General features: G+C 36.6%; 1 protein-coding gene across 15 annotated transcripts in view; it reads left to right on the top strand.

Annotated features, from left to right (window-relative positions):
* Positions 1-12333, top strand: part of CEP295 (centrosomal protein 295) — a 58091-nt gene that overhangs the window by 11203 nt on the left and 34555 nt on the right. For 9 of the 15 annotated variants that reach the window (XM_078339940.1, XM_054241796.2, XM_078339938.1 and 6 more), the window contains 5 exons: positions 2120-2215; positions 5305-5445; positions 8628-8811; positions 9030-9197; positions 10185-10406. In XM_078339940.1, coding sequence (XP_078196066.1) covers positions 2120-2215; positions 5305-5445; positions 8628-8811; positions 9030-9197; positions 10185-10406 — 811 coding nt within the window. The remainder of the gene's footprint in view (positions 1-2119; positions 2216-5304; positions 5446-8627; positions 8812-9029; positions 9198-10184; positions 10407-12333) is intronic. The other 6 variants (XM_078339946.1, XM_078339944.1, XM_078339945.1 and 3 more) reach the window with 1 other exon arrangement.

The following is a 12333-nucleotide window of genomic DNA, read 5'->3' as shown; positions in this document are numbered from 1 at the left end:
CCTACCACTACACCTGGCTAATTTTTGTACTTTTTTGTAGGGATGGGGTTTCACCAAGTTGGCCAGGATGGTCTCGAACTCCTGACCTCATGATCCGCCTGCCTCAGCCTCCCAAGGCATTGATTTAAAAGCTACTAAGATTCTTTGAAACATTCTAATGTGTATTACCATCTCTGAATTTTTGTTTAGTGACTTAAGTTTCTTACTGAACTTTAATAGTAACTGGATAAAGCTGGGTACGGTGGCACCTTCCTTTGATCTCAGCTACTTAGAAGGCTGAGGTGGGAGGATTGCTTGAACCCAGGAGTTGAAGAACAGGCTGGGCAACATAGCAAGACCCTGTCTCAAATATATTTATGCTAGTTAATGTTTTCGTTAGTTGTCAGTTTAATCTTTTACCTAAATGATAAGATCCTGAATAAGGTCTCTCTATTGTACATATCTGGATGTATTTCAGGTACTTGCCAATTAGTTATCTTCTGACTGATCTAGGTAATTCTCCACTTTGGCTGTATATTGTTTACCTGTGGAGTTTTTTTTTTTTTTTTTTTGAGACAGAGTCTCACTCTGTCACCCAGGCTGGAGTGCAGTGGCGTGATCTCGGCTCACTGCAACCTTCACCTCCTGGGTTCAAGCGATTATCCTGCCTCAGCCTCCAAAGTAGCTGGGATTACAAGTGTGTGCCACCATGGCCGGCTAATTTTTGTATTTTTAGTAGAGAAGGGGTTTCTACATGTTGGCCAGCCTGGTCTCAAACTCCTGAACTCAAGTGATCTACCTGCCTCGGCCTCCCAAAGTGCTGGGAATACAGGCATGAGCCATTGCGCCCAGGCCCTTCTTGTCTTTTATATTGTTTGTTTTCTTTCCACTTGAGTCCTCCTCATCATTCCACATTCATATAGCTAAAACTTTGGTTAATTCTCAACCTATTCTTATTTAAACTTGTCTCTCTTCCAACCTGTGTTGCATTCATGATGTCATTGAATAATCCAGGCACGGTCCTACATACCTGTAGTCCTAGCCATGGTAGGCTGAAGCATATGGATCGCTTGACCCCAGGAGTTGCAATGAGCTATGATCATGCCACTGTACTCTGGCCTCGTCAACAGGCCTTAAAAAAATTAAAAGTGCTTTTTATTAATTCTTACAGTAACTGTCACAATGATCATATGGTATATTGATAGCTGTAAACCCACTTTTCTTGAGAAAGCTGAGGGACAGAAAAGCTGAGGGACTTTGCTAAGTTTTCACTACTAGGATGTAATACAGGAAGAGATCCAGTAGAAGTGTTAACCATTTCTTTGTGAATTTTTTTATGTTACCTGTAAAATGCATGGTTATTATTTATGTCTAATTGTTAGAACTTCTAGTTGTTAAGAACTGTTACTCTGAGTTCTTTGAAGCCAGGGGCCTTTATTTTATTTTACTTCTCGTTGCTGTTCACAATGCTTTGTATAATGTTTAACACATAGTAGGCACTTAATATTCTTTGTCAGTTTAGTTGATTAGTTAAACATCAACGTGTGATAGGTTGTGATGGACTGAATCTGCTTTTACTACAAAATACAGGAAGGGTAAGGGGGAAGGTAGTTTATTTTCATTCTTGAGAGTTGTTTTGTTCTGGAATAAGGGTAATTTAAATATTGGCAAGTGTTTCAGGACCAAAACTCAAATACATCATTAAACATTGAGAAAATAAGACTAGTATGAACTACAGTAGAATTTTTGTGATTAGATATGGAAGAGGACATAATGGTACAGGTTGTTTTCTTATAAATACAATGAAGTGCTTTTCATTTCATTTGATCTGGCCTGTAAGTCTTTCTATATTCAGGAAATTTAAAGATGAAATGTCTCTATAAATAACTTAAAAATTGAGATGAATACAACACATTGATTAGTTAGCCACACCTTGAAGATGATTTGAAATACTGATGAATCTGATACTTGTATTAAAATTTGAAGTAATTTGACTCTGTAAAAATTTGATTTCATTATGAGCAGATTTTTAGCTTGTTTTGGATGAAAACTCATTAAAATACAAAATCACTTTTTTTGCATTGGATTCGGCTTTAAATAAAAATACTTTTAACCCATTTTTTTATGTTCTCTTTTCCAGAACATTGAAATAAAAAGAATTTCTGCAGTCAAAACCAATAGTTCTACCTACCATCATCTTCATACTTTTGTGAATAGAGAGATAGACACAAAACAGGTGATTGACTTATTGTTTGTTCATGCCCTCGCTTTATTATTTCTGTGTACATTGCATTGAATTATACCTTAGTTATATGTATGGTGTTCCCAGACTTCAAAACTTGGGCAATTGGTAATTATAAAAATCTTTTAGTTATGCTTTGAATTTTCATGTTGCTTTAATATGGATTAAACTAGTTGGCTATTTAAATGGTTATATTTTAAAATAGCATATTTTAGGACTTTTTTGTCATAAAATATTACATGCTGTTTGTGAAAATATTGGAACTATACACATAAGCATAAACAATTGGAAAACCACCAATTCTGTCACCAAAATGGAATATGGGTAATGTTTTAATAAATTCATTATAAGTTTTATTTAAATATAAACATATACACAAACTTTTCAAAGCATTATTTTTAGTATCAACTTAATATTTTGCATAGCATTTATTTAACCATTGTTTTATTTTTTGCTTCTGTAAGTAATGTTAGCATAAAGAGAAAGTTTTTGGCTCCAAACTGTGTTAACATTTGATTCAGATCATTAAATTGCTTTTTAAAAAGCATCAGCAACATGAGAATGGCCAGCTTACCATAACCTTGTCTGCACAGAATATTATTTTTAAAAAATTATTGCCAGTCTTAAGAGTAACAAATACATTGTTATTATAATTGCTGTTTCTCCGCTTCAGTGGGTTTTAATTTTTCTCTTATTGAATATATTTGGCTACTAAGAAAATAAACTTTATAGCATTCCTGTGGCATTTAGAATGCAACAAATATACATTTTGGTTGACTGCTTAATAGCAGGTATTAAAAGCAATATTCAGTTAAGAACTAAAGTGAATATCATCACAGAATGAACTTCTAAGATGTGAGTGTAAATCTGACATTTATTTTAAATTGTCAAGTATTACCATTTCAGTATTATAATGTAGGAACAATAACTTAATTTGTTGCTAACTACTTTACTGTTTACTGCATTTTTGTGATATTAAAAAGATGTTACCTTTTAACTAAGAGTGATGATGAATTTTTTTTCCTGGAACTCCATCAGCATATGGTGCTGCTGATGGTATTAAATTAACATTCATAAGCTTTCTTTTTTGATAGTAACTAGAAGACCTAACTCCTTTTCAATTTTTGGGCTAAAATATTAGATTAGTAGTTACAATGTTAAAGGGTTAGAAAAAAGCTAGGGACCACAGACAGATTTTGTTTCTAGCAGTTTTATGAGCTTTGTGTACTGATTGAAGATATGATTTCTGAATATTTTCAGAAATAGATTTATTACTGTAAACATTTTTATTCGTTTTTTTTTTTTTTTTTTTTTCTATTTGCTGCTTTACTCCATTACTTAGGAAAAATCTGTCCTTAAATCTTGGATTTAAAACGTGATGATCAATGTGCTTGGCTTTCAAGATAAAATTACCTCTGAATTTTCATCTGCACTCAACTTATAGCACATGCACAATAATTTTAGCACCTTCCCTGGAGAAAAGCGATATTACCTTTACAGCAGGTATCTTATGAAAAATACTTGCACCCTTGACATATATGTTTGGGTATTTTTCTTTAGCAGCTTTCTGCAAATAAACTACTTTCATTTGTTCAGTCAGCCTTTTTAGCACATAAGAGCTGTTATTGTGTGTGTGTGTTTTTAATATCCTGATGAAGTCATTCCAAAAATCTCTTGTATGTCATAATATTTGTCTTTGGCTGAAGAAGAATTATGTAGTTGTACTTAGAGCCAGTAAGTCTCTACATTATGATTTGCTACATTCACTACCTCTATACAGAACTGAACAAAATACCATATGCTTGAAAGTCCTACATTACTTACTCATAGCCTTCATCATGTGTATTCCTTGTCAGTGACAGTTACATAGCACTTTTTTCAAATGAATTTATAAACAACTTTTTTCTTGAAAACCTCATGGTTGAAATCAATTGAAATGTTGTTCTTAGAGGTTATTTTATTTAATATCATACATACTGATATACTAAATCTACATATTATAATTTTGATTTAATCTGTTTTTGTCTTGCCTGATGTTATTTAGTTTTACATGAATATTTAGTGGCTCAAAGCGGGTATATTTTTAATAAATTTGTTTGGCCAGTATACTCTTTATTAATTTATTAACCATCAATCTCTTTACCTATTTTTCTCACTATTTGACATTTTTAATAATTTTACACATGAAGTTAATAGCTGTCTTCTTGGTCATCATTAATTGTTTCAACTGGCTGGCAGAATTTCTACATGCAAAAGACAGAAAATGACTTTTACTGCTGGTTACATTTAGAATATTTACCTGTACTTGAAAGCGAATATTCAGATAATAAACGTAAATCCAGGCTGGGTATGGTAGCTCACGCCTGTAATCCCAGCACTTCTGGAGGCTTAGGTGGGAGGATTGCTTGAGACTAGCCTGCTCAACAAAGACCTGATCTCTTAAAAAAAAAAAAAAAAAAGTAAATCCAGACTGTGTGCCTCTTACTTTTTGTGTGTTATGTTAATGAGCTTTGTGGGTGTTTAGTTTTCAATACTGTCATTTTAATGAGGTTTCTTTTTATTTTTTTTTTTTGAAACAGAGTCTTTCTCTGTTCCCCAGGCTAGAGTGCAGTGGTACAATCTTAGCTTACTGCAACCTCCTCCTCCTGGACTCAAGCAATTCTCCTGCCTCAGTCTCTCAAGTAGCTGAGGTTATAGGTGCCCACCACCACACCTGGCTAATTTTTGTATTTTTAGTAGAGATGGAGTTTTACTATGTTGGCCAGGGTGACCTTGGGTGATCCGCCTGCCTTGGCTTCCCAGAAAAAGCAAAGATTTCTTTACTTACAAAGTGATGGAGAAATGTGTTTGAAGGAGTATAACCTAATCTGTTTTAAAATGAGTAACTCATAAAAATTTATACAATCAATTTGATCCCTTTCATAGATACATGCTGTTGATAATTATGGGCATTTAAAAATATAACTCCTTATATTTAATTTTATATATGTAGAAAATATGACTTTAAGGTTGTTTTGTTTTTTAGTTATTGCTTGTCTCACACTTTAAAAATTATGCCTAAAATGTTACTGATTGACTGCTAGCCAGATGCTCATTTGGCTGCTGAAGAAGAAGCTAAACGATTGGAAGAGCTACAAAAACAGGCAGCACAAGAGAGAATGCAACAGTTTGAAAAGGCACATGTACGGGGATTCCAAGCAATGAAGAAGATCCATTTGGCTCAAGTAAGACTTAAATTCCACTTGTGACCATTACTGATAGACTTACTAACAGCATTGCGGGACTGATTAGTGAATGAGCTCAAGAAAGGTAGGAAGGGTGGAGTTCAGTATAATCTGATTCATATGATTTCAAGTTTCCTAACTTTCTTTGCCCTCCCATTTTAAGTTCTGATTGGGTTATGCTATTCTCCTGGTGTATTGCTCTTTTAGAAATTTTACTAATGAATTTATTAAAAGTTTAACATTTTAATGAGTCCAAAACAGCTTAAAGAAAAATCACTTTTCTAATTCAATTTTTTCAGTAACATGTGCTCTATAAAGTTGAGGATTTAGTTTATTAAATATGTATTGAGCAAAGCACTTTTTGGCTTTGCAGAATGTGGTTTCAAAAGTAAAATCATCATCCATGCTATTGGAGCTTTTAAAAAGTTACCATCAATAGGTCGATCACAGTGGCTCATGCATGCCATCCCAGCACTCTGGGAGGCCGAGGCAGGCAGATCGCCTGGGCCCAGGAGTTCAAGCCTAGCTACATGGAGAAACCCCGTCTCGACTAAAAGCAGAAAAAGTAACCAGGCATGGTGTTATGTGCCTGTAGTCCCAGCTATTTGGTAGGCTGAGGTGGGAGGATCACCTGAGCCTGGGACAAGGAGGTTGCAGTAAGCTGAGATCATACCACACCACTGCCTGCCAGCCTGGGCCACAGAGCAAAACCCTGTCTCAAAAAATAAAATTAAAAGTTACTGTCAAGACCAGTCAAGATGGCTTATGCCTATAATCCCAACACTTTGGGAGGTCAACGTGGGCAGATTGCTTTGAGCCCAGGAGTTCAAGACCAGGCTGGGCAACATGCAGAAACTCTCTCTACCAAAAATCCAAAAATTAGCCAGGCCTGGTGGCAATACAGCCAATTCCAATTTGGGACTGTACTGTAGCCTGGGACCTCATTTCCCAAGAAGGCTGAGCTGGGAGGATTGCTTGAGCCTGGGAGGCAGAAGCTGCGGTGAGTCGAGATTGCACTACTACACTTTACTGTGGTAACAGAGTGAGATTTTGTCAATCAGTAGTGACTGTCATAAATGTGCAAAATATTATATTGAAAGCTGACTTTATAGTTTTAGCTTCACTTCTGTCATGGTTATTCATTTAGTGCTTAGCCTTGAAATGTGGCATAAAAATGATTCATCTTATTAGAAGTCTGATTTTTTATTTTCTGAATTTGACTAATACATTTGGATGTTTTAAACACCCATCTTAGGAATTAGTTTTTAAGTACTTCTTAAAAATACATTGGGAATTAATTTTTTTTATATAAGTTTATTTTTATAGTTTGAACTAAATCATGAGCTTCTCCTTTAAATTTTTAGCTTTTATAAGCTAGGAGTGAACTATGACTAAAATAGCTGAATGTCTGAATTATTATCAGTAATTCTCCCCATCTTAGGTTTAAACTTACAATAAAACAGACACAAAAAACAGTCATAAATTGAACAGATTCTTCTATAAAAGCTGTGGTGTTTAATAGTTTAAGCAGGTGGGCTCCACAGCCATTCTGCCAGGATTTCTCTCTCTTCTTGGCCAGTCAGCTGTTTGATCTCAGGCAAATTAGTTAACCTCTCTGTGTTCGTTTCATGTGTGTGTTTTTTGTTGTTTTTTTTTTCTCACAGTCTCACTCTGTCGCCTATGCTGGAATGCAGTGGTGGGATCTTGGCCCACTGCAACCTCCGCCTCCTGGATTCTAGCAATCCTGCCTCAGCCTCCTGAGTAGCTGGGAGTATAGGCATGTGACACCACACCCAGCTAATTTTATTTAAGGCAGTCTTGCTCTGTCGCCCAGGCTGGAGTGCACTGGCATTATCTCGGCTCACTGCAACCTCCACCTCCTGGGTTCAACCAATTTTACTACTTTGTTCTCCCGAGTAGCTGGGACTGCAGGCATGCACCATCACACCTGGCTAATTTTTTTATTTTTAGAAGAGTTGGGGTTTCACCATGTTCACCAGGATCTCCTGACCTCATGATCCACCTGCCTTGGCATCGTAAAGTGCTGAGATTACAGGTGTGAGCCACTGTGCCCTGCTCAATTTTTTTGTGTTTTTATTAAAGACAGGGTTTCACCATGTTGGTCAGGCTGGTCATGAACTCCTGACATCAAACGTTCTGCCCACCTCAGCCCCCCAAAGTGCTGGTATTATATGCATGAGCCACTGTGCCTGGCCCGTTACCATTTTTAATGCAGGATTTCTCTACCATGCAATCTCACTGCTAATAGAGGATTTCATTTTTCCTGTCTGAACCTTTTTGCTGCAGACCATATTATGGCCTGGGACCCTTTTTCCTTCCAGTGTTTATATTAACTAATATTTGACTTCTACCTGCTTCTCCAGTTTTAATCTTCTTTCCTTAATCATCCTTGCCTTCCATGCACTAGCTGTGATGAACAGTGTGCTATTTTCTGACTATCCCGTGCCTCTATCTCCATACCTTTGTGTTGCAGGTTTTTTCTTACATGTACTTGTTCTCTTTCACCAACTTTTGTCTGGTTAAATCCTTATCCCAAGGAATGGAAAGTTTTTCCTTGTTCTTCCTCCTTACCTCCCACCACCAAAATTCCATTAGATAACCTCCGTAAAACACTGATTGAACTTTCATGATAGCCACACTCTTTAAGCTTAAAGAAATACATTCAGATCTCTTTTAATCATGGAAATTCATAAGAGTATGAAAGAAGTAAGAAGGAATATTCTGGGTACAGCCACAGTCACTGTGGGTCTTGGTGCTTACCTGAGACGGGTACATGAAGAACTGGAACAAAGTACATTACAGGAGCCATGCCAACTTATATAGAAATTAACTTCATGACTTTCCTCTGAAAGTAAAACTGTAACTGGCAGACACTTTTTGAAGCTTTATGGCCTAACTCATGGTACTTACTAACATAATGCTAATTGTTTGTTGGTCTTATACTACTAGGGTAGGGTTGAGATTGTGTCCCTAGCACTTAATGTGGTAACTGGTACTCAGCAAATAATTGTTGAATGAATAAATGTCTGTCTTTTGACTGAACAAATGATAGAAGAGAAGAGAGAAGCTTATGCCCTGATCCTCATTTCCCCTACCCACAACACTGTTAATATTACCATACAAAGTTTGTGACTCGGTTTTTGTTCTCTTTATTCTTGAAGAATCAGGAGAAACTAATGAAAGAACTCAAACAGCTACAGCAAGAGGACCTGGCACGTAGGAGACAGACTGTAGCACAAATGCCACCACAACTAGTTGAACTTCCATACAAACGCAGTGAAATGAAGGAAGACTGGCAGAGAGAATTGGAATTTGCCTTTGAAGATATGTACAATGCAGACAGGAGTAAGTTATTTTCAGTGGGGTTTTCAGTAGTGGTTTTAAACATTTTGGTGGGAAAATATGTCTAATGATAAAGCAGTTTTTATTTTGAAATGGGGTCTCAGTTTGAAGGAGACCTCCATATTTTAGATTAAGGCATTACAGTGGCCTTTGCATTTTTGTGATACAGTTATTTTTAATCATTTTGGAATGGAAACATGTCTCTATATTTCTTTTTTAAGAGGTAAAAGGGAATCTGATTTTGCACCTTGAACCAGAGCCTTTGCCCACTGTGACTGATCACATCCAAGATGAAGAGCTGGACCTATCAATGGAACAAGAAAATTTGGGTACAGCTGAAGACCTTCCAGTGACAGAAGCTGAAATAATATGTTCTAGTGAAACAGATGGTAAAAACCTTTCTGTTCTAAATATTACAATATTTCACAGAAATAAATGCTAATCCTTAGCCAACAGTTAGGAAAATCTGATTTGATTTAAGTGCAAGCAATGAATAATACTGATGGGAACGGTAGCTAAAGGAAACAATGTTTTCATATTTCCATCATGGATAATCCTTTTTCATATGTGCAGGAGGAAATTTTATTGATACGTACAGATGATCTGAAGATTTTTAAGTTATTTGAGTTAGGTGCTCAATTCTGAATTCATTTAAAATATTGCATGGTAGACATACCTGATAGCAATAACTTAAGCATATCCTGAGAATGACCCTGTGTGGCACACACACCTGAATGTGGTTCTGAGCTAGGGAATCTAGGAGATGCCAACCTGGAGATTTGTTTCTTGTCTGTGAGGAACATCTGAGCCCCTGTCTCATCATGTGAAACATGAGCCATACAGAGGATCAAGGCATCAAGTTTTGGGTTCAGTAAAGGTTGTCAGTTGGAGGTCATAAGGAAAAGAGTACTAAGTGACAATGCTATTTAAACTGCATGGATTTTGCAGTTCTTCAGTCCAGCCTGCTGCCACTGGACTCTCCCTTGTATATATTCCCTCAGTGAAACTGCATAGCTCATTGGCTAGGTTTGGATCTCTTATTTGGCCTCTTGAACTTGGTGCCATCTCCATTTGAGTCAGTAGAGGTTCAGCACAACAAAGGTAAGCACAGACTTGTCAGATCATCAGAGATCCTACTGGTATTCAGTTATTTCTAGATACTTTGTGTGTAATGCTGGGTAGCACAAATTTTGATCTTTCAAACATCTCTGCTCCAGCATTCTGAAATTTTTCACTTGGCTTTCCCATAGTTACTTAAAACTCCATGTCTAGCAATAAATTTATAATCTTCTCTTCTCTACTGAAACCTTCTCTACCTAGTTTTGCTATCTTAGTGAATGATATCACAGTCCCTTTTTTTTCTTTATTTCTTTTAGTTCCCTTGGCAATGAAGACCCAAAAGATTCCTTCAAAAGTTCTTTTTAAAAAATTGTTAAATAAGATCCGAAGCCAAAAATCTCTCTGGACAATTCAATCCATGTCTGAGGATGAAAATGAAATGATTACGACTGTTAGTGAAATTGAGAGTAAAGCACCAACGATTGAGTCAGGAACACTTGCCAGCGAAGAGAGAATGCTATCCTCTGGGCAGGAACAAGGTATTTCTCTCCAAGAGTCTCATTTTCTATAAACCCCTTTTAAATTGTTCAAAAGTAGGTTCGTTCCTGAAAATCCGAAGAATAGAGGTTACAGAACACTTTTAATGTAGTATTATTTATGTATATTTATTCCAATGTAATCAATGAATCAAAATTAACCAGTTCCTTAATGACATGTTTAGGCTGTTTTCTAATTTTTCTTGGTATTTTTTTGTGCTATAGTGGGCATCCTTTTAGTGAAGTCTTTGCCCACATCTTGACTTCCAGAGGAAGAACTCTTGAAAGAATAACTCCTGATCAAAGGATATATGAGCGTGTTAATGGGTTTTGAGTGTATTGTATTCCCACCAGATATTTGGTTTCTTATTTGCTGATTTTAAATAATTTTTTGATTGGAAAAATAGGCTCTTAAATATATTTCCAGAAGTTATAAAGTATCTGTTCACACACAATTCAAGTATCTCCTTAATGGAGATTCTTTTAAAAATGTGATTAGATTTGTATGGAAATGTTTTGCTTCTGTGCTTTTGAGCAAAGTGACTTATGTATTTGGGTTTTGGATTTTTCCTGAGTCCCACAGGAAGCCTTGAAGTATTTTCTTCCCTTGGCCTCTTGACAGTCCCTTCCTTTAGTTTTCCCACTTTACTGTTTCCTCTTTCATTTTCTTTGCTGTTTATCCACATCTCCACAGTGATTAACCATTGCCCCTGGAGCTTGTTCTGCAAGTCCCTTCTCTTTGTGCCAAAACTCCCTAGATGATCTCAAATGTCACACTTTACATTATCATCTATAAACTGATGTCTCCCAAGGGTGTATGTCTAGTTTAGGCCTTCTCTTTGAACTCAACTTATTTATTTAACTGTTTATCATCTCTTGTATGTCTAACAATATCTTAAGTGTGTTCAGAAGTGAACTGTTGATATCCCCTCCCACCACACATCTGCTTTTCCTACAGTATTTCACATTTGAGCATCTGGCAATATTTTAATTCCCTTACTCAAGCCAAAAAGCTTATAATCATTCTGGTTGCCTCTTTTCATATCTTACATCCAAACTATTAGCTGATCCAGTTAATCCTACCCTCGAAATATATCAATAGTCCAACCATTTCTTACCATCTACATCCTAGTTTAAGCCACATTCATTTTCTAGGTAGATTCTTGTAGTAGCCTGCTGTCATCAGCCTTTGCACCTACCTATTATGGTCTATTAACACGCCTCTTAAAAACAAATAATCTCATGTAATTCCTCTGAGTGAAGCCCTCCAATAACTGTCAGTTTCACTCAGTAAAAGCCAGAGAGTGTATAGTGGTTTCAAAGCCTTATGTGACCTGCATATATACACCCCCACCACTGCTCCTCTAATACCCACTACCCTTCTGACTTCATTTTCCTGCCACACCTCCCTTCTCATCTTCTGCACTGTAGATGCCAGCTTCCTCACTATTTCTCAAATAGCAAACATAGGGCTCCTGGTCTTAGCAATTGCTGGTCTTTTTGGCTAGACTTCTCTTTTTCTTGGGTATTGACTCACTTCCTCACTTCTTTCACATGTTTACTCAGCTATCACTTTCTCAAATGGCACGCTTCTACGCCTCCCCACCTCTACTCCAACCTCCACACCTTTCACTTCCTATCCCCTTTACCCTGCTTTCCCCCCATAGCACTTATCAATACCTGATGGGCAATAAAATGACTTTGGTACTTACTTTGCTTATTGTCTTAATGCCTACCCCACCTATGCATAAGGATAGGAGCTTTGATTTTCTACATTGCTGTGTCCCCAAAGCCTGGAGTACTGCCTTATACAAAATAGGTGCTCAGTTAACATTTGTTGAATTAATTGAATAGTTTAAAGGAAGAGAGGTAAATTTGGAATCTAGACATATATATGATGTTTAATGCCATGAACATAGAAAACCACTTG

The sequence above is a fragment of the Callithrix jacchus genome, chromosome 10 (genome assembly GCF_049354715.1).
Source record: "Callithrix jacchus isolate 240 chromosome 10, calJac240_pri, whole genome shotgun sequence".
Taxonomy (NCBI): Eukaryota; Metazoa; Chordata; class Mammalia; order Primates; family Cebidae; genus Callithrix; species Callithrix jacchus.
The sequence above is the reverse complement of the archived record's forward strand: the minus strand, read 5'-3'. Positions and strand labels throughout refer to the sequence as shown.